General features: G+C 51.3%; 8 protein-coding genes and 1 non-coding gene across 9 annotated transcripts; 5 read left to right on the top strand and 4 right to left on the bottom strand.

Annotated features, from left to right (window-relative positions):
* Window positions 1–83: 83 nt before the first annotated feature.
* Window positions 84–4,124, bottom strand: K452DRAFT_263050 (uncharacterized protein). The gene is made up of 2 exons (XM_033538632.1): window positions 3,987–4,124; window positions 84–3,935 (listed from the first exon to the last, which is right to left on the bottom strand). The coding sequence occupies exons 1-2, from the start codon at window positions 3,994–3,996 to the stop codon at window positions 292–294; spliced, it is 3,654 nt and encodes a 1,217-aa protein (XP_033402581.1). The 5' UTR covers window positions 3,997–4,124; the 3' UTR covers window positions 84–291.
* A 160-nt stretch (window positions 4,125–4,284) lies between these two features.
* K452DRAFT_242030 (uncharacterized protein) lies at window positions 4,285–7,546 on the bottom strand. The gene is made up of 5 exons (XM_033537845.1): window positions 6,706–7,546; window positions 6,306–6,653; window positions 6,167–6,253; window positions 4,851–6,108; window positions 4,285–4,791 (listed from the first exon to the last, which is right to left on the bottom strand). The coding sequence occupies exons 1-5, from the start codon at window positions 7,529–7,531 to the stop codon at window positions 4,371–4,373; spliced, it is 2,940 nt and encodes a 979-aa protein (XP_033402580.1). The 5' UTR covers window positions 7,532–7,546; the 3' UTR covers window positions 4,285–4,370.
* Window positions 7,547–7,768: 222 nt separating this feature from the next.
* K452DRAFT_323927 (uncharacterized protein) lies at window positions 7,769–9,387 on the top strand (the record flags this gene model as incomplete). Its single annotated transcript, XM_033544670.1, has 6 exons — window positions 7,769–7,803; window positions 7,853–7,954; window positions 8,064–8,143; window positions 8,217–8,513; window positions 8,567–9,143; window positions 9,195–9,387. 6 exons carry the CDS (start codon window positions 7,769–7,771, stop codon window positions 9,385–9,387), a joined length of 1,284 nt encoding a protein of 427 aa, XP_033402579.1.
* A 571-nt stretch (window positions 9,388–9,958) lies between these two features.
* K452DRAFT_242026 (uncharacterized protein) lies at window positions 9,959–12,280 on the top strand. Its single transcript, XM_033537844.1, has 2 exons — window positions 9,959–10,326; window positions 10,407–12,280. The coding sequence occupies exons 1-2, from the start codon at window positions 10,045–10,047 to the stop codon at window positions 12,123–12,125; spliced, it is 2,001 nt and encodes a 666-aa protein (XP_033402578.1). The 5' UTR covers window positions 9,959–10,044; the 3' UTR covers window positions 12,126–12,280.
* Window positions 12,281–12,685: 405 nt separating this feature from the next.
* Window positions 12,686–15,064, top strand: K452DRAFT_242024 (uncharacterized protein; the record flags this gene model as incomplete). The annotated part of the gene is made up of 1 exon (XM_033537843.1): window positions 12,686–15,064. A coding segment is annotated over one exon (2,379 nt), but the record flags the coding sequence as incomplete, so codon positions are not given.
* A 2,770-nt stretch (window positions 15,065–17,834) lies between these two features.
* Window positions 17,835–19,213, top strand: K452DRAFT_323924 (uncharacterized protein; the record flags this gene model as incomplete). Its single annotated transcript, XM_033544669.1, has 3 exons — window positions 17,835–18,241; window positions 18,308–18,932; window positions 19,184–19,213. 3 exons carry the CDS (start codon window positions 17,835–17,837, stop codon window positions 19,211–19,213), a joined length of 1,062 nt encoding a protein of 353 aa, XP_033402576.1.
* Window positions 19,214–20,769: 1,556 nt separating this feature from the next.
* K452DRAFT_242019 (uncharacterized protein) lies at window positions 20,770–22,039 on the bottom strand. The gene is made up of 5 exons (XM_033537842.1): window positions 21,765–22,039; window positions 21,671–21,690; window positions 21,208–21,609; window positions 21,045–21,092; window positions 20,770–20,992 (listed from the first exon to the last, which is right to left on the bottom strand). The coding sequence occupies exons 1-5, from the start codon at window positions 21,835–21,837 to the stop codon at window positions 20,915–20,917; spliced, it is 621 nt and encodes a 206-aa protein (XP_033402575.1). The 5' UTR covers window positions 21,838–22,039; the 3' UTR covers window positions 20,770–20,914.
* Window positions 22,040–22,311: 272 nt separating this feature from the next.
* On the bottom strand, window positions 22,312–22,403 carry K452DRAFT_t11. Its single transcript has one exon. It is a non-coding gene; the product is annotated as a tRNA-Lys (tRNA).
* A 78-nt stretch (window positions 22,404–22,481) lies between these two features.
* On the top strand, window positions 22,482–24,187 carry K452DRAFT_294393 (uncharacterized protein; the record flags this gene model as incomplete). The annotated part of the gene is made up of 3 exons (XM_033541696.1): window positions 22,482–22,556; window positions 22,628–22,650; window positions 22,954–24,187. The coding sequence occupies 3 exons, from the start codon at window positions 22,482–22,484 to the stop codon at window positions 24,185–24,187; spliced, it is 1,332 nt and encodes a 443-aa protein (XP_033402574.1).
* Window positions 24,188–24,510: the final 323 nt, after the last annotated feature.

Here is a 24,510-nt window from a genome sequence, read left to right as displayed (position 1 = left end):
TACATAAGTAAACATATCGATACGCACGAGCCACCTCACCGTCTCAGCCCTACGGTGACGCCAACTGAGCTCATTTCATGAATCTCGAATCTCGACTCTCGATATTGCTACGTTGTGCGTGTTGACCCGGGTGATTGCCGCACCCGATTTTTCAAAATCCCATTTCGCTCCAGAGTTCCGTCCCATTACCCAGCAAGCAGTTAATCCTTCCCAGAGAAAAAGCATCATACAAGAAGCATGTCGAATCGGCCTAGTTACGCCACAGCAATCCCCCCACAAGCCTGCAACCAGTTAGATAAGAATGTCTAGCTCATGCCTTGCCGTTGACTCGTCTCCCAGGTCCGGGTAGTATGGGACCATCGCGTCCGCTCCGTGCACATACGCGTCGTTGTACAGCCGCCAGTAGGGCGTGCGCACCTTCCTAGCGGGATGGAACAGACCTGCCCAGACGTAGTTCATGACAGTGCCCATGCCCACGGCCATGCGAATTGCTTCGATGGCCTCGATGATGCGGTCGATGACGTGCGGCGAAGTCTCGAAGAGGTTTGGCCACAGCAGGTTGAGCAAGTGCACCATCGCATCTTCGCAGCCCAATCCCACCACGCCAAGCGCCACATGCTTGACAACTGAAGCAGCCGTCTGACGATGCACTTGGTCGCGATCGATGAGAGCGTCCTCGAGCAGAGGCGTCACGGCGTAGACGTAGTCCTTGGCCATTTCGCCAATGTACTCGAAGAGGAAAGAAAGGGATTTGAGCACACCGTTCTGGACGTTGAGCTCCGGCACCTTGTACTCGTTCATGAGGGCTGGAAGAACCGTGAAGGGGGCACAAGTCTCAGCAACGATACCGATCGCAACTGCCGTACAGACACGAGACTGGCGTTCCTGGACACGCAAGTTGTTGAGCAAGGTGGAAAGGACATCCTGAGGACCAATCGCCTTGGCGATGAAGCCAAAGGTGTTGTTGGCCGCACGTCTGATACCCTTCTTGTGAGCCTTGAGCATGTCGAGCAGCTCGAAACAGATTCTCATCCACTCACGAGCGCTGACACTCTCCGGGCCACGGTCAGCAATGCGGCCGACCAGGTCGATCGTGTTCTCCTGGACCTTCTCGTGACGGTTACGCAGGATAGGCGTTAGACGCGGCAAGAGATCCTTGATGGGAGGCTGCATCTGGTTGATACCAACGACAGTTACGATAGACCGGAGCGCACCAAGGATAGAACCGAGCACCTCGGGATATTCTTCACCGAGGTATTCGTAGAGAACAGTACCGAGTTTTCCCATGAGCACATCCTCGCCGCACTGCTTCATAACCAAAGCGATGCGTGAAACGAGATCAGCAGCCTGTTGTCTTACGGTGGCTGACTTGTTGTTCAGGCGCCAGAGAACAGTCGAGACAATCTGCGGGAGATACGGCTTGCAACGGGTGCCAAGGGCGTTTACGACCGTACCAAAACCGTTGAGCATGACAACATCTTCCACACTCTGCTCTTGAAAAGCATGCAGGACGCCATCGACCAAACGTTCCTCGAGCCTCTCACCAATGTCAGCGGCACCCAAACTGGCCACGACCTTTTCAACAGTCTCGATGGTCATCTTGCGGTAAGCCTCACTCTCATCCTTCAGGTTGTTGACGATCCGTTCAATGATCTCGCTTGTGCCAACCTTCTGGCCAAGATCAACGGTAGTCTCCACGACCTGGCGGTAGTTGCGCTTATCAAGAGCCATGCGGCGTACCCAGAAACACTTGAAGAATTCATCCAGAACGTGCTGCTTGAGGTAACCGGCTGTGACACCTTCAGTACTGGCGCATTGCGAGATGACCTTCAGCACAACCTTTTTCATCTCGTCGTCTGGCGAGGAGAATTCGCGCAGTAAAATCTCCATGATTTGCGAGGTGTAGTAGTTGGCGTATTCTTCGTCCATCAACGGAATGATGTAGCCAACGGCTTTCAAGAATCCGGCCAGACCCTTGCCACGCTGCTTCCGTGCACCGGTCCAGAGAGGGTTCAGAATCTCGTCAAAACTCTCGATACCGTACGGGTTGGCCGCCTCGGCGAGCGCAGCAATAGCCAAACTGGTCACAGTTCGGACCTTGGTCTGCTCATCGTTCAGGTTGTCGCCAATGCAGTCCACTAGCCCCTTGAGGTGAGGCAGGATAGCACAACCCATCAAGATGGGGATTTGCTGGACGATCTTAACACCAGTGTGCCGGGCCTGCCAAGACTTCTTACTCCTGCAGACAGCCCGCAGGAAAGGTAGAAGAGCTGGTATACCCAAGGCAGAAGCGACAACGGCAAAAGCACGGGCAGTGGTGTTACGGACATACTCGTCTGGGTGGTCGATATCCGGCCTCATGGTACTGATCATGTGTGCAAGACCAGCGGCTTTACTGAGGTTGGAGATGATTTCACGACCCTCAACGCGCGCGTAGTAATCCTGGTCAATGAGAAGCGGCTCGATGACGACCAGGATCTTGTGAACATATGGCCGGACGAGGTCATCAAGCTTGTAAAGGACACGGTCGATAACTTTGACGAGAAGGTGGCGCTCCTGATCCTCAAGAGTCCTCTCCATGAGCAGTGGTAGGATTTGGTCGAAGAGAGGGCCGGCACCAAATTGACGAGCGTTATCGGTAAGCTGGCGGAGGGCGGTTTTACGCATAGGAGGCGTGCCGTTCTTGACCTTAAGCAGCAAGCGCATAATCTTCCGCTCCTTCAACTCGTCAACCGTCATCTCATTCTCCTCTCCGCCCTCGACAAGTTTGCCGAAGTACTTCATGTCCTCCGCTTTGAAGAATTGCAGGTCACCGACGCCAGGAATGTCGGACGGCATCTGTTTACCCATGGACCTAGGATCCACGGATTCCTGCATCATGAACCCACCGGCCAAACCCGGTTGGGAAACTGGCGTTGCTGCAACTCTGGGGACCGCCGCACGTCTAATAGGCTCATATCCAGGAGGTGGCTCAAGAATCTTGTAGCCTTCTGAAGGCAACATCATGTCCAGTTCTTCGTCGGAAATCGGCAGGCTACGTCCGGAGATGTCGGTGCCGAAAGATGCGACCGCTCCAGCTTGGGACGGGTGCATAGGCGTCGCGAGGCCTGCCGTTCCAACCGGGGTTGCGGCGCCAAGAGCAGGAGCTTGATCCCATCTTGACCGACGCTTTGGAGTGGCATCTGGAGCAGAGTCGGGAACGGGAGTCTGGTCCCACCTGGAACGCTTAGGCTTTCCCTCTTCACCCTTCGCTCCGTCAACACCGTCGGCAGAGGGCGCCTCAGAAGATACATCCCAACGTTGCTTGCGCTTCCTACCACTGGGGGCAGCCGCCGCCTCGCCATTTTGCTTGTCGGTTCCGTCCTTCAAAGTAGCCTTGTGCTCAACAACTCCGTCTTCACCGTTCGCTTGTTTGTCTTCAATAAGCTTCTTCACCCGTTCCTCTTCCTGTTCCAGCTCGCGCTTCCGCATAATCTCGCGGTAGCTAAGGCCTTCCTCGGACTTTCCGTTGGTGGCGAAGGCGTCGGCACGGGTGGGGCTGAGGTCGCGTTCGAAGCGTCGCCTCTGGTAGTCTGTCTCGCGAGAGGCGATCTGCGCTTGTTTCTCCCTGTCCATCAAGATGTCTTCCTCTTCGGTGCGGCCATGCGCGAACTCATTCATTTGCTCTCTCGTGGCAGTGTACTGGCCGACGAGCCTCCTTCCATCATCGGCATCATCCATCTCCTCGTCATCATCGACGGGGAGTGATGTGAGGTATCCAGCATACTTGTTCTCGCCATTGCGGTCGTACAGGTCGGTATCAAAAGTCTCAGTGAGGGAAGCCTTCGTCGAGACGTCAGTTCTCTGGTTAGTCGGGTCGAAAGTCTTTGAACCTTTCTTCCCTGCAGCCGCTGCGTTGCGCTCCTGCTGCAGGCGCTTGATCGTCTCGAAATCGGCTGCGAGAGTTAGCTGGGCCGTATCGCGCGGAGGTGAAGGTGTGCGCCTACCGTCGGACATGTTGCTGGCTATCGGCGACGATGGTCCAGTAAGCGATTTGATCGAGTGGGCAGCTCAGGCGGCCGACATGTAGGTGCGGGCGAGGTGCAGCAGCGCCGGTGTGGGAGTTCAGTTGCGGAGCTGTCGCGACGTTCGGTGGAGGAGAGCGCACGGCGAGGTTCTGCTGTAATCCGGGCGGCGGCCGCTCGGACCTCCCCCAACACAGCCAATCAGAGCGTCGTCCGCTCGAGGCATGGCCAGCGTGCAAGCATGCAACCATACGAATATGGAAAAACAATACTTAATTGGGAGCTGTGTGAAAATTCATTCCCCCTTGGCTCACGCGAGACCCAATACATTTGAGATATTCCGGGCCACATATCCTAAACGGTAGGCTAGTAGTCCATCATATCCCCCATTAACAGCCTTTGGTGCTTCTCCACCACTTCACTGCATCGCACTAGCACGCCCGCAGCCAACGATCTCACCCGATCCCCTTCATCATCTCCACCACTTGTCCTTTCGAAAACAAGCTTGACCCACTCGTGTGTTTCTAGGAGCTCCTTCGCGTGCTCTTGCACTAATCTTTGCTTGTCCTCGTTGACGTCTAGCAGCGTCAGGAACGAGAACAGCAGCGCCTCCAAAATTGCGACATCATTGAGAGCGGACGCACGCAGGGAAAGCAGCAAGTCCCAATACTCGGTTGTCATTTGCGGCAATGACAGTGTTGATGGGCCTGACGCATGAAGCAAGATGGCCAGGGTTTTAAGAAAGACGGGAAGAAGAATTGGGGAATAAAACGTATTACCGCTCCCACTAAACACACTAATCAGTCTCTGGTATTTACCAAACTTAGTTGGTGAGAGTGAGCTTACATTGATTTTGCATGTATCCACCAACCTCCAGTCATTGGGAAAAAGAAGCTTTGCGCCACGATCTTTGCGAGCTCGTTGGCTCTAGGTTTCTTTCGCTTTTTCTCGACTTCCATCCTTGAAGAGAATGCCCGAACCTTAAGTGCATTGGGGCCGCTGAGCTGGTCTGCTGCGTCGAGCGCAAGCGGCGTGATCATGGTGCGCTTCAGATGATTCGTGACCTCATCGATAGGTGAGCTCTCAGAAGCGTACAACTTGTGGAGCTTCTCAGGCAGTTTCTTGGAAGGGAAAGAGCTGCTTGATGTTTCTGCATCCGCTTCGGAGTCCTCTCTGAAACCTGCCATCTCTCGCGCGCCGAGGCCAAGACTGGTAAGAATTGCAATGCGCTGGCTGAGAGAGTAATCCCCGCCGTAGAAAGCTCTAATGAGCAATGGGCCAACCTGGTCGGGCCGGACTAAAAGCAATACTATAAGAGCTTGTTGACGCATCTCTTGGAAGTTGTCTAGTTCAAACTGGTCGTTCAACCCTAGGAGGACGCTAGCGAGCTCATCGATGTGGTCGATAACCTCTTTTCCGAAATTCGCCTTACGGCGGATCAAACCAGCTGCAGAAGACAAGGCTAACTGGTGCCGGTCATAGTTTTCGTTGTCACGAAGGCCGGCTATGAGATCGCGTATGTAAACCGGTGCTGTTGGCTTGTTCCGTTGTATGAGTGTAGGATCTTCAGACTCATCCTCAGGGTCAGAGTCAGGTTTTGCATATGACACCAAGTCATCATCGTCATCCGATTCATCCAGAATTTCGATAACCCTAGGGCCAGTGATCGGTGCGTTTTGTGCCTTGCTTGGTTTCTTCCCACCTTTTGCCATCACGCCTGGCGACAGCTTCTTGTTCTGTGACTTGGAAAGAGATGATACTCGACTTCTGTCATCTGGGAGAGTGGCTGATAAAAGCTCTGATAACCGCCGCATGTCATCTAGAGAGCCTTGCCCATCATTCACGTGAACCAACTGTTGATACCATTTGGCTTCCAACGTCTCGTCATCGCTAATCTCGAATTTTAATCTGTTCTCAAGCTTGTCGATAAGTCCAGAGATTGCCATTGCTGTTACCATACCGAGGAAGCGCGCCCGTGGGGAGGTAGCTCCGATGCGGTTGGAAGTGCCTTTCATTTGCATACTTGACCTTGCAACGGTGAAAAGAAACATTGGCTGTGACCTGTGGACATAACCGCAAGACAGTAGCAGAACTTGAGTCAATGCTGAGATAAATCAGCACGGAAATGTGTAAGAATAAGGAGACCTGCTCAAAAAACTTACCTTCCTGCTGTAAAATAGGAGCGTGTTTGATATAAAGTTCGTCACCAAACTGTTCCATGCTTCTTTCCATGGCTTTGACAATTCTAGCTGCAAGGGCAGTCAGTTGATCTGCCACGAGAGGAGTAGTCATTTTTGATACCTTCATCATTTTGTATGGCAGATATGGCAACTCGTCTCAATGCCGGAGAACCCGTAGCACCCGCGATACCAGTAAGCCAGCTGACCAAACTTTCCTTCAACACATCACTGCCTGATACAATCTGTACCAAGAAAGCAATGCAACCTGTCATGGTCCCTGGGGTGTTTCGAAGGTCCTCGGTCTGCGATGAATTGACATTAAGGAACTTCTTGGAGATGAAGTCCAACGTCGATAAAAGAAACTGCCTTTGCTCATGGGCGCGGAGTTTCACCAGCAACGTTAAAAGAGTTTGCATTGAATTCGAGCCCGCTGTCAAGAATTGCGAGAGAACTTCCCCCACAACGTTTTCTGCGATATTCAGCATGAATCTTAGCAAAGTCTTAAACTAGGCCCAGCCTACCAGTGTATCCCAGACTTAATGATTTGCCCAATAAGAGAGCAGCAGCCGAAATGGGCTCATCAGTGTCCTGTTGACAGCAGGAAGTCTGGAAGACTCCTTTCCCTAACCATTTGGCATAGCTGGGTCCATTCGCCAGCCATGTCCCTGATACAGGCATGGTCGAGCTTTTCAGTAAGTCTTCTGACTGTGCGACAGTTGACACCAGCCTGCCAGATGCAGTGAGCGAGATGGCTTCTCGCCACAATAGGTTACGCTGAGTGGACGACCTAATTTTCCCGATCTCTTCCCATCGTTCTGACAAGAAGTGAGTGTCGCAATCTAGTAGCTCAAGCAAGACATCAACAAGGTTCTTGAGGTGCTGCGGAGCATTGTGAGACTTTGAAGCCTGTTGTTGTTCCTGTTGAACCTCTGCAAGGAGAGCTTTAAACCTTGTAACAAGAGCACCAAGCCCACTAATACTCCGCAAACAATTGAGAAGTCTCTCTTTCCCGTTTTTTAGCCGACCACTATCCTGCCCAGAGGATTGCGCCCAAAAGTCCCAGTAGTCAGGAATTATGGTGTTAACAAGCGTATTGATTATTTGTGCTGACAGCGGTCCAGGCACTTTGATGTTGAAGCCAGCAGTCTCCCCAACCGTTCCACATAAGTACTGCAAAATGTTCTCGAGAGTTTGAACGTCCGGCTGGTCCCGCATCAATGTTAGGCATTGGTCTGGAGAAGCCACGGCTTTTGGCGGGGCACTTCTTGGCTCATTTGCAGGCGGAGATTCGACAGATTCAACGACCTGAATCTTGGTCGTCTTGACGGCAGTAAGCATTCCATCCATGGTCGCCCTTCGTTGTCATCGAGCTGCGGGAAACGGTCGAGCTGCAGAAGCGCGGTGCTGAGGGAAGACACGAAGAGTAAGGTTAGGCGCCAGTCGGTTAAACTCTGGTTTCGGCTAGTTATCGATTAGGACCCGTTGAAGTCATTGGCTCCAGCTGTGCCAGGCTCCTTCCGAGCTGTCAACCCCAAATCACAACCCTCTGCAATCAAAAAGCATCACAGCCTACGATTATCGAAAATGGCCGACGGAGTAGCACCAACAGAGGCAAAATGGCAAGACTTTACGAGTTCGAACGAGAAAAAGCTTAGCTGACGGCAACAGGAGGTACCTCCAAAACGTCCTCAACCGGCGGGGTCCCTTTACGGATCCGGACTGGGAGCCTGGAATGACGACGCTTGAAACTTTGGCAAACATGAAGATCCTGTAGGCCGTTCCACCTCTCAATTTTACCAATCCGATGTTCTGACATTCTTTAGGGTCATGTATGTCCACTTCCTTGGAGGAGCAGTCACATGATGCTTACAGTCAACAGCGGTGCTGGTGGACTGGGCTGTGAAATCCTTAAGAATCTCGCTCTTTCTGGATTCAAAGATATCCATGTTATTGATATGGGTACGATCATCTCACACATGGTTCTCAGAAACCAAATATCGTTATGATCTCCGTGCTCTAACCACACATGCAGACACTATCGACGTTTCCAATCTGAACCGCCAATTCCTCTTCCGGCACAGCGATGTCGGACGCCCAAAGGCGGAAGTTGCAGCCCAGTTCGTTGAGAAGCGTGTAAAAGGCGTTAAAATTACCCCGTACTGCGGCAAGATTCAAGACAAAGATGAAGAGTACTACATGCAATTTGGCATGGTCGTCTGCGGCCTTGACAGCATAGAAGCTCGTCGATGGATAAATGCTATGCTCGTTGGCATGGTAGATGAGGATAGCCCAGATTCCCTGAAGCCTTTGATCGACGGAGGTACCGAAGGTAAGCGCAACAATAATGGCTGGTGAATGAACTAGTTTTAATGTTGTTTGCAGGCTTCAAGGGACAGGCCAGAGTCGTCCTTCCTACCATGACTTCCTGCATTGAGTGTCAGCTCGACATGCATGCACCGAGGGCAGCAGTTCCCCTGTGCACTCTTGCCACTATTCCCCGCCAACCGCAGCACTGCATCGAGTGGGCGCACATCATTGCATGGGAAGAAGAGCGCAAAGATATCACTCTTGACACCGATGATCCAGAGCACATCACGTGGCTTTACAACAAAGCACTGTCTCGTGCTAAGGAGTTCAACATCCCCGGAGTGACTTACTCTATGACCCAGGGCGTTGTCAAAAACATCATTCCCGCCATTGCTTCCACTAACGCCATAGTGGCTGCTAGTTGCTGCAATGAAGCATTCAAGATCGCCAGCAACACCAATCCTCCCTTAGGTATCCCGGAGACCAGCAATTATATGATGTATACGGGTGATGACAGCGTTTACACATACACCTTTGAGCATCAGAAGAAGGACGATTGCCCCGTCTGCGGAAACCTGGCAAGAAAGTTGGATGTCTCTCCAAAGTGTACGCTGGGAGAGTTCCTGGAAGGCATGGCCGAGAGACCAGAAGCGTAAGCTGTTCTATAGTCAATATCTGTTTCTGGATTCTAACTTCGTCATAGGCAGCTCAAAAAACCCTCAATCCGTACGGAAGCGAAATCGCTGTACTACCAGTTCCCTCCCAGTCTCGAGGAACAGACGAGAGCCAACCTGACGAAGAAGCTGGTCGAGCTTGTTGGAGATGGCGAGGAGGTGGTGGTCTCCGATCCGGCGTTCCAACAGCCATTCAAGTTCAAGCTGGTCTTCAGGGACTAGAAGGCGCTGATATTTGTTGCATCATGGTGGCAGATATGATGACCATAATAATTGCATCGAGTAGAGTATTTCGCAATAAGCGGTCCAAAAATGTTTCGAGACAAGTTTTGGGCCAAGAATCTTGTGCGTGTCTTGACAGTTTATCGCCGTTATGGTTGTTTATAGACTAAACACATATCAGACAGTGCTAGCAGGATGTTACCCAGCCTGCTGCTCTGTCTAACCTCACACTGTGCCCAATTCAATTTCGGACCTCGGACGTTTTGTTTGTTCGATGTCTTACTTTTAAGGCCAGGGTGTCTGTCAGTGGTCGTTGAGGTACCTACAAGGAGTTTCCAGGTCCTTGGCAACGATTTTCATGCGATTGACACGTCACAATCCCATTGAGATGTTGACCAAATGGCGCTTAACGTGCTGCAGGTATAGACATCTTGGTGGATGCTATCCTGTTTGTGCATCCGGTTGCGCGGCCGTATGATCTGCGCTGACGCGGTCCGAGAACCTGGCCCTGGCGCGCCCTGCCGCTCGCCGCTCGCAGCGGGCAGGGGGCATAGCTTCCGCATCGGCCCCCCGAAACATCAACCAAATATCGACCAGATATTGCGACTACCGCCGCTACCTCTGGAAGATGCGCCCTGATTTCCTTTCATCCGCACCATGACCTCCTACGATGACTGGGGCTATCCTAAGTCGTCACGCACAAACTACCACGAGGGCCCCGGCCTGAAACAGCATGCGATCCTGGCAGCGAAACGTCTCCTTGAAAAAGCTGGGGTATATACGCCAAATGCTCCGTCGGGAAAATCCTGGAACGTTCGGCACATCTTCTCCGTACCTAATCTGTTGACGGTCTTCTGGCTCTTCTACTTGTATTGGGGAGAGCGCTCCAGCTTCCGGGACAGCATAGAGGCCTGCGAGTGGAGCAATTGGGAAAGCTGGGTATGATCTCCACATGAGCGCGACCTCAGGATGATCACGTCGCGCTTCATGTACGCCGTGATTGCTTATCTCTTCTGCAGCCTCAAGATGCCACGCCGCATCGCCTCGCCTTCGTCGCCGACCCTCAACTCGTTGATCCACACACCTACCCCGGCCGTCCATGGCCCCTCTCTACCCTCACCGTCGCCTATACCGACCAGTATCTTCGCCGCACCTTTTCGTTACTCGATACCGAACTGTACCCAGACACCGTGATATTCCTCGGAGACCTCTTCGATGGCGGCCGCGAATGGACCTCAGATAAAGATGTCAGCGAAGAAAGGTGGAAGGGTTACGGAGACAAATTCTGGCTCCGGGAATACGACCGCTTTGGACGGATCTTCTTTGGACACTGGGGCGAGGGAGGAATGCAACCTCGGGTAGGGCAAAAAGGCCGCAAGATACTTGCAGGACTCCCTGGAAACCACGACCTCGGCTTTGCGGCTGGTGTCCGAACACCTATCCGTAAAAGGTTCAATGCCTACTTCGGTGATGGCAACCGCGTCGACGTCATCGCAAACCATACTTTCATCTCAGTGGACACTGTTTCTCTGAGTGCGTTAGGGCATGCCACTGGTGAGGAGGTCACCTGGCGCCCTACACAGGACTTTCTGGACAACGTACAGGCAGAGAAGAAGCGAGCAGTGGCACGAGAACTTAGGGTCCAAAAGGGGCTGTCTCCGGCACCAAAGTACAGCCATAAAGTCGTGGGCACGGACGGCCTTGCTAAAGCTACCTTGCCAGCTCCCGAGGCCGATGGCGCTGAGTTTCCTACAATCCTTCTCACGCATGTTCCATTGTACAGGTCTGAGGGAACACCATGCGGCCCACTACGAGAACATTGGCCGCCAGCGACTCCGCCGAAAGGCCAGTCTGAACCCGTTAACCCCGACGAGCGCAACGCCATTGCAGTGCGCGGAGGGTACCAATACCAGAACGTTCTGACTCGCGAGATTTCGAAGGACATTACCGAGAAGATTGGCAATGTCAGATACGCTTTCTCTGGTGACGACCACGACTACTGTGAGGTCATGCACATGGGCTACCCCTCTGCCGGTGGTGGTATCCGTGAGATTACTGTCAAGTCCGTGTCGTGGGCTATGGGCATCCGAAAGCCCGGCTTTGTCATGCTCAGCATGTGGAATCCAGTAGACGAACATGGCAGCACCATTTCTTCGAAGGCAGGCACCGCTGAGCCGACTATTCAAACTCACTTATGTCTGATGCCAGATCAACTGGGTATTTTTATCAGATATGGGGCCCTGTTCGGCCTCAGCCTCATGGTTCTCATCATCCGTGCGGGTGTTTTAGCAGGAAGGGCAAGATCTTCCACGCAAAGCGGCAGCGACACCATCCTCCCTCTCAGCCGCAATAGAAGCATGTCTTCCGCTGAACATGAGAAAGCAACAGCGCATCACCACACTTCCCGCAGCGACTCTTCAGACGGAGCATCATCCAATTCTTCCACTACCGCCGACCATAAGGGCAGCCTCTCAGTGCGTTCATCCAAACCACGCACTCGCAACCCCAGTCCGTCTGGCGGCTACGGTCTTCCATCGGCGGGTTCTGGGGTGCCGTTGATAAACTATGCGGGATATTTTGGGCCACCGCCCGAAACGCGGGAAAAGAAGGTGCAATTCGTGGCTCCGATCAAGCCCAAGAAGAGCCCCGGGTTATTTTTGCCGGAACTGAGGGACAGTCTGTTAAGAGTAGCAGCAGTCGTTCTTGTAGTTTACTTTTGGTTGACTTGGAGGTGGTAAGCATCTTCACCTCTTGCCGTACACGTACAAGTTTAGTTATTTCAGTAAAATTCGGCCAATAGAAGTACAAGGAGCGTTTGGGTAGGAAAAATCTTAAAGAATACCCGTAACGTCACCAGAACTATAGGTTTTAGTAACAAATTAATCGTTTTCCTGTTTGCATAGACTGAAAGGTATTCAATCCGTACTACTAGCTACGAGCGCAAGCTCTAGGTCTATGCAAGAAGTGATCTGTAGGGAGTGTTCAAAATAACTATAGAAGCATCTAGGTACGGTTGCACTATTTAAAATTCAAAGCGACTTAACATACAACTTAATATGGGTACGTGAACAACAATATCTAACCTACAGGCTACCCTGGTAACTTGTAGTACAGGGCACGGTCCTTACCGTTTGTAGCCAAGCGTTTGCCTCATGTAGCTAGCCGACGCTTACACAGCGCGACGCCTTCTCGCGTTCGCACACTTTCGCGATCTTAGCTCAATCAACATTGCTTCACAAATACTACTGACCACCAATACATCAACAACTTGCGGCGCCGGTCGTCTCATCGAGACATCATGCTGCCAGATTTTCTCGCAAGTAGCTATCAGCAATACAAGAATGACACTAACGCCATAGCTTCCTGGTTGGCAACCACCGCCAAGGATTGCGGATATTCCGGGCTTGCTGAGATGGCACCGGAAGGCGGTGCTGGCTCTGGACGACCGAAAGGTAAAGCAAGAAAAAAGAAAAAGAAGCCAACCTCGGGACCAGCGGGTTCCTCTCCCTACACCATATCCATCAAGGATTTCACCGACTTGGCTGAGTATATCGTCGGTACTGAGCACCCAGCTGCTCGGACAGTCCCTCCCAACATCATCGATGTGCTTAGTCGTACCATCTGTATCCGCAAGAGCTTCGCTGACCAGCTGTCTCCAAATCTTTCGTCGAACTTCAGAGACACTGAATCTGAAAAACGTCACTCCCATTTCGTCGATGTCCTCCAACGCGTTAAAAGTATTCTGAGTCCTCACATGTCCTCATCAGAAGAGAGCACGTCTGCTTCTACCGATAAGTTTACAAACGCGTTCTCTGGCTTACATATCGAGGAGCCATCCGAATCTTTCCTTCAGGCTCCTGACATGCCACCATCGCCGAAAACAGAACCCGAATACAGTGCCGAGACACCACAGGATACTGGTGAAGCTTACATGGCGTTGTACTTACTTCTTCAGGACTACAGCAAGCTTCGCACCATCATATCAAAAGCATGGGCTGGTTATAAGACTGGGAGATACGACTTGGTTGCGGCATCCATCACTACAAATACCGCACTTGACTTCGCCCAAAGACTTGAAGCAGAAGTAAAGGACCAATTCGAGAAGCACGGAGGTATTGATCGAATGCTCCAGGTCTTCTATCTTGTTCAATGCGAGCAACACGGACAGGACTCACAGTTCCGCGAGCGCCGAAAGGATGACATGAACTTCAAGATGTACGACGCGGCTGATACCATTCTCTTTTCGACTTACCTATTTTTGAATGCCTTCCTTGACGTCATCGGATCAGGATATATTCCTGTCTACAAGCCTGGTCATTATGGCATATACCATCCGTCGAGCGACCGAAATGAGAAGAGCTCTCGGCAGAAATTTCAAGAAGATAAGATCATCTTGATGGAACTTCTTCCAGAATTTGCACTTGTTTGTATGAATACCAACACCATACCGGCTCAGGACGAGCTCACCAGAGGATTGCGTGTTCTGTTCAAAACCCGAAAGATGTCGTTTGCGGTCGTGTTCGCGGCACAGATTTTCCTTGACATACACTACATGCTCAGAGACGACGTAGTGAGGGGTTTTAAAGACTTGCAGCAAACTGCACAACTGATTCAAGGCTCGCTCAATCAGAACTTCAAGTTTCATGCTTCTCTTAGGATCGAAAACTGGCCACCTTCAAACGACCAAGGTCTCCACGACATACTTGCCCGAATTAACGACTGGGTAACGACCGATCCATTCACGAAAGAGTCGCAAAGACTGCGCCGACCTAATACTGAGCCTTTTAAGCTGATGAAGAACCACCCCTTGTTCTGTGGTTTGTACTCCTTCAGCCTCAAATCTCTTTTTCAAGAGGCCGGTGTGGTTTTCGCCAGTTCATGGGGTTCCATCATATACAGTGCACATATCTACAATGCCGTGTGGCAGGAGAAGCTTATCAAGAAGCAGTGGAAAGACATGGAACTCGTGTACATGCTACAAGGGCAAGACGAGATGTTTGGCGGGACCCCAAAGAACACGGACGCGTACCTGAAGCGGTTCTGTCTAAGCATGGGCTACTCAGCCACTGCCTTTGCACAAAACAGGCGCCCTACCAACCTGCAGCCATCAAAGAAAGGTTCGCGCGGCCTGACGGAGCAAGCGTCCGTCGCGCAAATGTTCAGAGAGCGTTACTGTCACGGCTCCGGTCGCACTGACTTCACACAGGAAGAACTCGCAAAGATCATCGCCAACACCAAATGGGACATGGACTACGATGTCTCCGATGACGGCGAAGTGCTCGGCCACGGTAGCGACCAGATATTCGGCCTCACACGCGACGCAAAACCCAAGTCCGCGGCAGAGAAGCGCGCTCTACAGAAGGCACTGCAAAAGCTCACTCCAACAGAGCTGCTAGAGGCGCTGTGCAATACTCTGCAAGGCGAGAGGATTGAGCTGGCATTCGATTACTTCCGGATGCACCGGATGTGCTGGATGCTGCTACGGTGTATCAAGGATGCGTGTGCGGAGAAACTGCGCCGTTTGTATGGCCCGGAGTATATTGAGAATGAGACGCAGCTCCCGTTTGTAATGGGATACATCTTCATGGCGGCGGCGCGGGATAAGAACATTTGGGAGAAATTTCTGAAGAGCGCGGAACCTGCTGTTGTTACGAGTGAGTTGCTGGAGCTGGCTGCAGAGCAGGTGTTGGAGCTTGGGGCTGGGCCGGCGGGGGGACTGCTCGCGCGGATTATGAGCGAGTATTACAACATCGAGTTCTTGATTGAGGGTGGAGAGGAAGGTACTGCGTAGCAGCCAGTGTCATTAGGGGAGTGGTAGTTGGGCAATCTCAGGGTAGGTGAGCTACTAGACAACGCAATTGGCAACCACCTGTGGTCAGTATCCACGATTCTGTTACGTGGTGTTGACTTTTATTGACTTCTTAGGTGTGAGAACAGGTGTTCAGATCGTTGCAACACTTGTGACTCGTTTGTCACCCTCGTGGTGTTCACCCTGCTGCTGATGCTGCTGCCGCTGCCGCTACGTGCTGAATCGCCTGCTGGGCCGCCTCGGCGTGATCGGCGGGAGGTTGATTTGAACGAGGGCAATGAACTATGTAACGAACAGTTTCTTGAGCCGCATGTGAAATCTCCATCAACACAGTTGCAGACTTGATAGGCTGATGGATGAGTTGTGGGCCTCCCTTAATTTCAAACAAGGCTAAGCTCGATCGACAGGAGCTCAACTTGACTAACACAGCAACATGTCGTCAACATACGGAGACGCAAACAACGGAGCACATCCTGATGGCGAAGGCGCCGGTGCCCCAGCGGCGCCTGATCCGCGATGATCGCCAGAGCTAGTCGCAGCTCGGTAATTTCGCGAGTCGCTGGCGCATCCTTTGGGACATCTCTCCGCGACTTTCTGCTCACGGTGTCGCTGGAAAATGGAGCTTCTGTCGTTGTCGTCTAATGTACTGGAAGGATCGAGAAGGTGAAGTAATTCTGCTCTGATGCTCTTGATCACTCTCTGGTCCATATTGAGGCCTGACAACTGGCGTCGGAATAGCATGCTGAGCAATTTAAAGTAACGGTTGGTTCACTAGCTTTGATTGCTATCCGCGCCGCTATTGCCCTCTTCGGTTTCACGCAGTCGTAGCCCGTTTGACGACCTATTGACGCAGCAGTCAAACACTGAGGACTCCAGACATGCACAGCAAACATATTTCGAAAGACACAGGCAAGAGAACGAAATTCATGCTGTTAACAAGACCATTAGAGACTACAGATGATTTTACTTGGGTTTCAGTCATTCCAACACTGGAGATCAGCGTGTAATAGCGCCAGCGGCCCTAACCTTAGCATTTAACCTTAGCATACGAACGGTGATCACGCGGGCGTTGCAGCCGGACAGCACAGCCTCAGGCTTCCACAGTGATCAGAGTGTTTGCCTATCTTCCCCCGCAAGACAACACTCTAGCTCCACGCGCGTCAAGCCTCGCATATACTACGTATGTCCAATTTCTTTATTCCCCTCTTTCCCCACCAATGCCAACTTAGCCTATCCCGCAGAAGTAGCACACTCATCTATAAAAGACACCTGACGCCTTACCTTCCTTCCCACTATCAATTCAGCAACCTGCATCCGTCGTCACAGCTTCAAACCTTTTTTTTTTTTTTTTAACCCACCCACCGACACTCGTTATACCCAATCAACCAACTATTCAGGATGAAGTTCTCCAGCACCCTCTTCTTGGCCATCGCCTCCCTCGCCGTTGCGGCTCCCGCCCCCAAGGCCTCGGCCACTGATCTTAACACCCTCGGTTCGCCCATCGGCTCTACGCTTGGCTCCGTCACTGGTACGTCTTTCCCCACAGCTTCTTCTTTCCCACACCAATACGCAGTCAACTACTAACTCCTGTACTAGAAAACACTGCCAAGGGCAACGGTGACGGTAACGGCAACCTCTCTGGCAATGAGGCCGAGATCGAGGACAACAAGCTCGTTGACGCGAATGGCCCGCTTGTCGCTGTCACGCCCGTCGTCAACGCCTAGATCCGCCCATCTTCCATTGGGTAGGCGCCCAGTCATTGGTGGCAAGATGGTGTTATAGTGGGATGGTTAGCTAACGAGATATGGATGTTTTGCAGTTGTTCTAAGCCACTAGAACGAACGCAAGAAGTTCGTGACAGAGGGTTAGGAGATGAGTGTTTGGTTGTTCCTCTTGTTCCTCCCCTTCTGTTCTTTCTGTTATGAGGCGTGGGCAGGTTTCCGCCACGTCGAGATTTTGCTTTAGGTTTGGGAGTTGTTATCTAAGGATGGTGCCAGCGGGCATGAATTGGCCGACTGCCGTGGTCCGGCATTTCTTAGTGTCAGCCAGGATCACTCCTATAACTCTCGTTTTTTCAGCCTTATTACAGTTAGTTGTTACACTACAGCCTTACCCCTTACACCACACGTTTATCCACTGCAAGGGAATAAGGATCTTAAAGAGAAAACGTGTTCTTTTAGATAGCAGCATATATACCTCCATAGGTAGTAGTAATTTAGGAGGACAAGCGGCGTCCAATTCCTCGCGCCCAGCTTCACACTTAGTTATTGTATAATTGGTATTTCCCAATCTCCATAATTTTTTTTGAGGCATCCAAGTAACTTTGCATGCAACAGGATTGTCGTTGTTCGGGATGAATAAGTTCATTAATTTTTTGTCATTCAATTTTTCTTCATTATTCTCCATAACTAGCTCATCCAGCCGGTACCACTCATTTCACGTTATTTCAGGTTAGAAAATTCATGAGAATACGGGTTGTTCCAGTCCTTCATGGTTGCCTCTGATGTCATGCGCACGTGCTCAGGCGCGTCTTTCGAGAAGGCGCGTTTTGCCTTCTTGCCTCCGAGTCGCGACGCGACTTCTTTCGCAACCATCATCAAAGGCTCCTGGCCTTGAAAGCTTCAACCTTTTGCCAGGAATGCCGATTGCAGCTCTTCCCCCATCAGCCGTCCGTCAGATCGGCTCCACTCAGGTCCTCGTCGATCCTTCTTCCGTCGTCAAAGAACTCATTGACAATTCTCTCGATGCACGCGCAACTAATATCTCTGTCGAGATCTCCACGAATACCATTGATGTCATTCAAGTCAGGGACAATGGTCACAGCATTCCTGCAGAAGACAGACCTATGGTTTGCCGACGATACTGTACAAGCAAGATTCGTGACTTTTCCGACCTGAAAGATCTTGGTGGCAAGTGCCTAGGCTTTCGCGGCGAGGCTTTGGCAAGCCTAGCTGAAATGTGTGGAAGCTTAAGCATAACTGTAAGAGCGGAAGGAGAGCCAGTAGCAGCCTTGTTGAAGATTGGGCGAAGTGGGAACATCGAGTCGTCAGTATTTTCGAGGACGGTGTTGGCGAATGTTTTCGAAACCTTCAAGGCTAAAATCATGAGCAGGCAAGAAAAAATGTCCCATCCCGTTGGTACCACGGTCCGAGCAGCAAATTTCTTCCAAGGTTTGCCTGTCCGCAAGCAAGATGCACTGAAACATTCGGCCAAATACCTGAAACATATAAAACACCTCATGCAAGCATACGCCCTTGCTAGGCCAGCCACTAGATTCTCTTTGAGGGTTCTCAAGTCAAAGTCCGACAAGGCCAACTTTATTTACGCTCCCAAGCCCGGTGCCAGTGTCGAAGATGCAGCGTACAAAATCATAGGAATTAACAGCGCAAACCAGTGTACGTGGTCCATCCTAGAGTCTCGCGGTTTTGGGATTGAAGCATTTCTGCCAAAGCCAAATGGAGAAGCTGCCAAAGTTGGCAACCTTGGACAGTTCATTTCCGTCGATTCTCGTCCAGTCTCTACTATGCGTGGGACGTTCAAGCAAATTGCATCCCTCTTTAAGGAAAAGTTGAAAAGGTCAAGTGCGAGCTTTGAAGGAGTGAAAGACCCCTTTCTTTGCATGAACATCATATGTCCTCCTGACAGCTATGATCCAAATATCGAGCCGGCGAAAGACGATGTTATGTTTGATGATGCCGCCAAAGTTGTGGAAGCTGTTGAGGAGCTTCTGCAGGTTGTATATCCGGAAAATAACGACTCATCTCCAACAAATCCTGCGCCGCAACAGGCCGAGGAAAGCATACTCGATCCGCCAAGGCACCCTGTCGAGCAAGAAGTGAGGGTAATAACCGGACCCACGTCTGCTATTCCAGACCAATTGCACGTTCATCCCAATGAGGAAGTGGAAGCTGATCATGTACGCCATCCACCCAAGCGTCGGCGGACCTGGAAGTCGAACATGTTTGATGATGATGAGTCAGAGCATAGCGCCATTGGTCTGCCTCAGCAGGAGAATGAAGATTCTATGGAAATGGAAATGGTGCGGAACGACATAACTCTTTCCAATCCATTCACCATCGCAAAAATGAATGCAAGAGTCAGAAATAAGGATTCACCCAGAAGCAATTCACTCCTAGCAACTTCTTCCAAGGGCCGTATAGACGGACAAACGAACTCGACTCCCAGGACGAATCGACCAGTGTTTCAATCTTCAGAATACCCGCCGAGTTCACGAGCTTCCTCACCAGCCTATGACAGTCATCATCAAAATTTACAGCGGGAGCGCTCAACAGAAATTATTCAGTCACCAGCCACTCCTCGACCATTGCTATCAGATCGTGTCTTTACACTACCGACCCCGGAACATTCTGCCACTCGACCAATCTACGGCTTTGCACAGGACCAAGGGACACCGCTCTCAGCTATTCCAGAATCACCACGCTCGCAACGTTTGACACTTCGCAGGGAGCAGCCCAGGCGTGCTATAAACAAACCATTCAAGTCTCCACTCAACCCTGAAGCTGATAATTGGTTTGAACATCTGCCGTCTCAAAATCGCCCTCGACCTACAGGCCGGAGCCGCTTTCAGGTGCAATCATCGACGGACAGTCAGCATCAAAGCACGCTCCGTGAAATGGTTATGGACGTCGTTGATAACGTGGGACCAATGCCTGTACAGCGGAGCGGTCGGAGTAACTACGTTATCCAAGATCCTGTGCAATCCAGAGTCCGACTGTTCCATTCTCCGGTCGTTGAGAATAATCCATACGAGTCACCAAGTAAGCGGCCTTCAAGTGTGACCAGTAATACATCACTCGTCAGTAGCCCAGTGGAATCCAGACAACGCCAGTCTCAGCCTTCAATACTCGAAGACGAACCGTCAGTTGACCGACCCGCGGAGACATCTGACCAAATCGATCGGTACTCAGCTGGCAGTGTTTCTGCTTCATTGCCGAATGACATCTCACACGCTGGTATTCTTGGGAAAGCGCAATCTGACATCATCCCCGAGAACCAAATTTGGCAAATGAATGAGCTAAGGCATAATGAACACGCACCTCCGACCGAAGAACCTGCCGGTGAACCCAGTTTTCAAGGTCGCCGAACCTTGAGTAAGTCATCACTGCGAGCCCAGCGCAATAAATCGATAAATGACGTCCATTTGCCTTTGGGAAGTGTTCCTGCAGACACCCGGTTGCATAATGTGGCTGTCCACGTCAGATATTCAGCCGCAGACATCTCCCGAAGGCTGACAGATCTCGATAAGGCTGACAATTTTCTCGCGTGGGGTTCCCTGCCGGATTCAGGATCCGGTGTCTTTACGACTGCAGATCTCCCTAGCTTAGTCAAGGACTTGGCTGGTTGTCTTGGTTCTTTGTTGCGGAACATGTTTCCTGATGAGGAACCAATTGAGCAGCTGGACAAGTTGCTTATGGACGCCATCCACCGCCACAATTCTGAGACTGATGTTACCAATTAACTGACTCGAGAAGGGAGACTAATATGTGCCTTTGCTATACGTTGCTAACATCTATTGCTACACTGGCGTTGCAATCTTGGCTAAGCAATGGTATCTGGGAGAAGCTTATTTGTTCTTTAGCAAGCTTTTGAGTACCAATATCTCGAACTAGGTGATGTGTCATATTTGTCTTGCTATCATTATCAAGCTATTGGGATGTCATAAATGCGTTAGTAGTTCGGAAAGAGCCTAGTCGCTTTCTAGACGATATTCTTCTGCAGCCACTCTTCCCACTGCTCCTTTGTGAAACTGCTGGAGATGCTGTTTTCGACGACGCCCTGTGCGGATGTTAGCCGTACCACCATGGAAAAACGAAATGGTCCTCCTTACATTGAACACGACGGTAGGCGTGACATGGATTCCGACGAGGCGATTCGTCTGCATATGCGTCATCAGAACATTGCCCCAAAAATGAATAGTAGCTTCGTATGCGCCACGAAAGTGACTCATCCGCTCCCCCAAAAACCCGTGTGACCCAAAGACGACCACTCACCTTAACCATAACCTTGACATCATCCGTGACCTTGTTCCCTGTATTCAACGCGCCATCACTGCCCGGCTTGTCCGCTATCTCCAGCAGGGCATAGACGTCCTTTTCGTCGACGCCAACCGCGCCAGCGATCTTCGCAAGGCGCTTATACGTATGATTACGGGTCTCATTCACGACGCTGACGTCAAAGAACTCGGTCTGCTGGTCAAAAAGCGCCTTGCTGAAGTCGTAGAACTTGTCGGGGCGGAGACGCAGCACGGCGGCGCCGGCCTCGTGCACGAGCGTGCTGGAGGGGTGCCAGGGCTGGATCTGCTGGCGGAAGATGATCTGCAGCTGCGACGCGTACTTGGACTTTATGGTGGGGAGGACCGAGTCGTAGAGCGTGTTGAACATCTTCTTGGAGAACTGCGGCGTCCGGGTTAGTTTGGTTTGGTTAGGGCATGGGTTCTGCACGAGGGTGACTCACGGGACAGACATAGTCGAGGTCTGGTAAGCGGGACGCATGGTAAGTTAGTAGCTGTCGGAGCTCGTGGGCGGTGCGGTGCGGTGCTGTGGCTTACAGAGCTCCAGTGTGTGGACAGTCGGGACGCCGGACGCCAGCTTCTGGCCTGCGAATTTAGGCGCTAATGACATGGTGCTTTTCGAGAGATCTGGACAACAATTGCAATGGAGTATTGGAAAGGGTTGGTGGTTTGCGGAGACAGCTTTTGGTGTTTATGAAGCTATGGCATGATTCCATGAGACCCCGCGATGACGCAAACGGGGAGTGACGACGCAATTCACCGCCCGCCGGAACGAGCACTGACCGGAAAAGCGCAAAGCACGTCAGTCCAACGAGTTCATCTGCATCTCAGGCAAGAGAACTCGATAAACAACAAAACAGAGAAAGAGCTAGCTAGGTATGCTTAAACAGTTAAGGTTCATGAGTCTCTCGGATGCGGCGGCACGGGCGGACCTTGTGACGCTAAGCCGGCCCGACCGGGCCCGTGCATTCGGCATTGCTTCGGACATCCGAAAACACCAAAAAAAATCTTCATCGGGCCGCGTTTGGGCTACGATTACTCAACAACAACCAATACAAACGCAAAAAGATATGGATGGGAATTGAGCCCAACGCGGGGGTCGAACCCGCAGCCTTGAGATATCGCCCTTGGAAGGGAAGTAAGAGTCTCACGCTCTACCGATTGAGCTAGCCAGGCAGCTTGTTGAAGCGCTAATGCGCTTCGAGCTATTGTTAAACTTTGGTTTGGCGTTTGCTCAATATATACTAAATAAAAATGGCATCTGTGCTTTGTTTCGACGCTCAAAACATCGCCTTGACACAGGTTGCTGAATATTTTGTTCAACAGCATGTAGGCACTGTTGTTATGTTGACTTGCTGTAAGCCCTTGTGTCATTCCCTCTAAGCTGACGATTGTTCCAGAGTTTGATACGACAGTGTATTTGGTATGAGGCACAAAATACACTGTTGTTAAAACGTATCTTCCGTGTATTCGGTGTAGAGCAGACAAAACATCAAGCGTAGAGTAGAATTAACTAAAAGGGACTGTTTGTATCCATCTAGACGGTGAATTTCGCTTGACGATGACGGGCGTAATTGTATGTGTTGCGCAGGCAGAGCTCACTTGCCCGCAGTAGCTTAGCGCTTGCTTCATGTAGCTAGACTCACTTAGTCAGCTACGCTGCCTTATCTCGTTGCTCGACCAACAATCAACTCTCTTCTGCCTCCACGCCACTACCATGGATTAGGGCCAGCAACAGCAGCAGCAGAGCGTGCCGCCACCTGTCCAGCGTACCTTCGCCCTTCCTCATATCCGCATCCCTTATCTCAAGGGCCGTGACAACTGGCCTACGTGGAAAGTTCTCATCACTGATCAATTGCGCTTTTGACCTGGAGCACACGATCAAGGAACAAAACGCTGGTTCTAAAGATGAGCGCCATTACGCCTTCAACAGTATTCTGACCAGGATCGGCACTAATTTGCAGCCTAAATTCATCCACTACAATGACCCTTTCAGCCTCTGGGTCGCTCTAAAGACTCGATTCGATGACGAAGGCTTGTCGCACGGAGTTGATATCATCAACAATTTTATCATGCTCGTCAGCAGCGACTACCCCTCCATTACTGAATACATCACTGCTTTTCGCAAGGCCAAAGCTTCCATGGACTACATCAATTGCAACCTTGATGACCGCTTCTACTGCTTAATCTTTCTTAATCAGATCGACAAGGACATGCCCATATGGGTAACCGTCATCTGCAAGGACTGGCGCGATGGAAAGGTACCTCATATCGATACTCTCCTCAGTCAAACGTTCAACGAGGCTCGCCGCATCTTCGACTCTCGCCCAGCAGTACAACCCGTCAAGCAGACCGACAGTTATAAAGACAGACGCCGCTGCCAGCACTGTGGAGGACGTCACTCCAAGGTCTATTGCTACTACCTTCACCCCAAGAAACGCCCTACCAATTGGAGACCCCGGCGCACTGACGTCGAATGCGTCGACCTTAACACTGACAGCAGCACTAAAAGCAGCATTGACAACATTGTAAAAACTATCAGAAACCTGCAACTCGCTGCCAGCAGGATCGCTCCCGCCAAGCAGCACTGGGTAGTCAACTCAGTCGCTCACGATCACTTCACTGGCTTGCCCAAGTCCGCTTTCGACAGTCACTACAAGCCTCTCTCAACTCCCATGCCTATACCAGGCCTCGGCGGCACCAAGCACGCAGTCGCCAGAGGCAGCGTCTCACTCACTTGCTCACTGCAGGACGGCAACACCATTCGCATCAGTTTCAGCAACGTTCTGCACATTCCTAACCAGCCGTTCAACGTCCTCTCGCTTGACCGACTACAGGCCAAGAGCGTCTCTCTATTCAATGAAGATTTACGCAGCATCGCAGACAACCGCCTGATTTCTCACTGCGACGTCAAGAACAACCTCTACTTCCTCCGCTCTGCTAATAAACCCACTAACTAATTGCTCACTGATTGACTGAATGCGCGCATGCAGAGCACTCACAACACTCATGTAACAACATCAACAACTGTGCAAAAGCGACTTTCGTAACTTGACCAGCGCGACTCTCCGCTTTTACCCACAGGACCTTTGCTCTTCCACAGCTTCCCTTTCCCCTTACAAAAAGGCACGTATATAGGAGTTGGAAGACTGGAAACTGTCTAATGTAGCTTGGCGCCTGTCTCATATCCTGTAGGGGCGCCCGTTATTTGAATAACAATCAACTCTTGTATTCTGCCTAGTTGGTCAACAGTATTCTTTGATAACACTGTAACATCATCAGA

This window comes from Aplosporella prunicola, assembly GCF_010093885.1.
Source record: "Aplosporella prunicola CBS 121167 unplaced genomic scaffold K452scaffold_2, whole genome shotgun sequence".
Classification (NCBI taxonomy): Eukaryota; Fungi; Ascomycota; class Dothideomycetes; order Botryosphaeriales; family Aplosporellaceae; genus Aplosporella; species Aplosporella prunicola.
The sequence above is the reverse complement of the archived record's forward strand: the minus strand, read 5'-3'. Positions and strand labels throughout refer to the sequence as shown.

Bases quoted from the DNA above. Each gene is read 5' to 3' on its own strand.
- K452DRAFT_242030 (XM_033537845.1), bottom strand. From the start codon at position 7,531: ATGGATGGAATGCTTACTGCCGTCAAGACGACCAAGATTCAGGTCGTT. The intron at 6,254-6,305 runs GTATCAAAAATG...CTGCCCTTGCAG, and splicing joins TGCCATACAAAATGATGAAG to CTAGAATTGTCAAAGCCATG. The intron at 4,792-4,850 runs GTAAGCTCACTC...TAGTGTGTTTAG, and splicing joins TGGATACATGCAAAATCAAT to TGGGAGCGGTAATACGTTTT.
- K452DRAFT_242026 (XM_033537844.1), top strand. From the start codon at position 10,045: ATGACCTCCTACGATGACTGGGGCTATCCTAAGTCGTCACGCACAAAC. The intron at 10,327-10,406 runs GTATGATCTCCA...TCTCTTCTGCAG, and splicing joins GGAGCAATTGGGAAAGCTGG to CCTCAAGATGCCACGCCGCA.
- K452DRAFT_242019 (XM_033537842.1), bottom strand. From the start codon at position 21,837: ATGTCATTAGCGCCTAAATTCGCAGGCCAGAAGCTGGCGTCCGGCGTC. The intron at 21,691-21,764 runs GTAAGCCACAGC...CCCGCTTACCAG, and splicing joins TGTCCACACACTGGAGCTCT to ACCTCGACTATGTCTGTCCC. The intron at 20,993-21,044 runs GTAAGGAGGACC...ACATCCGCACAG, and splicing joins CGCCTACCGTCGTGTTCAAT to GGCGTCGTCGAAAACAGCAT.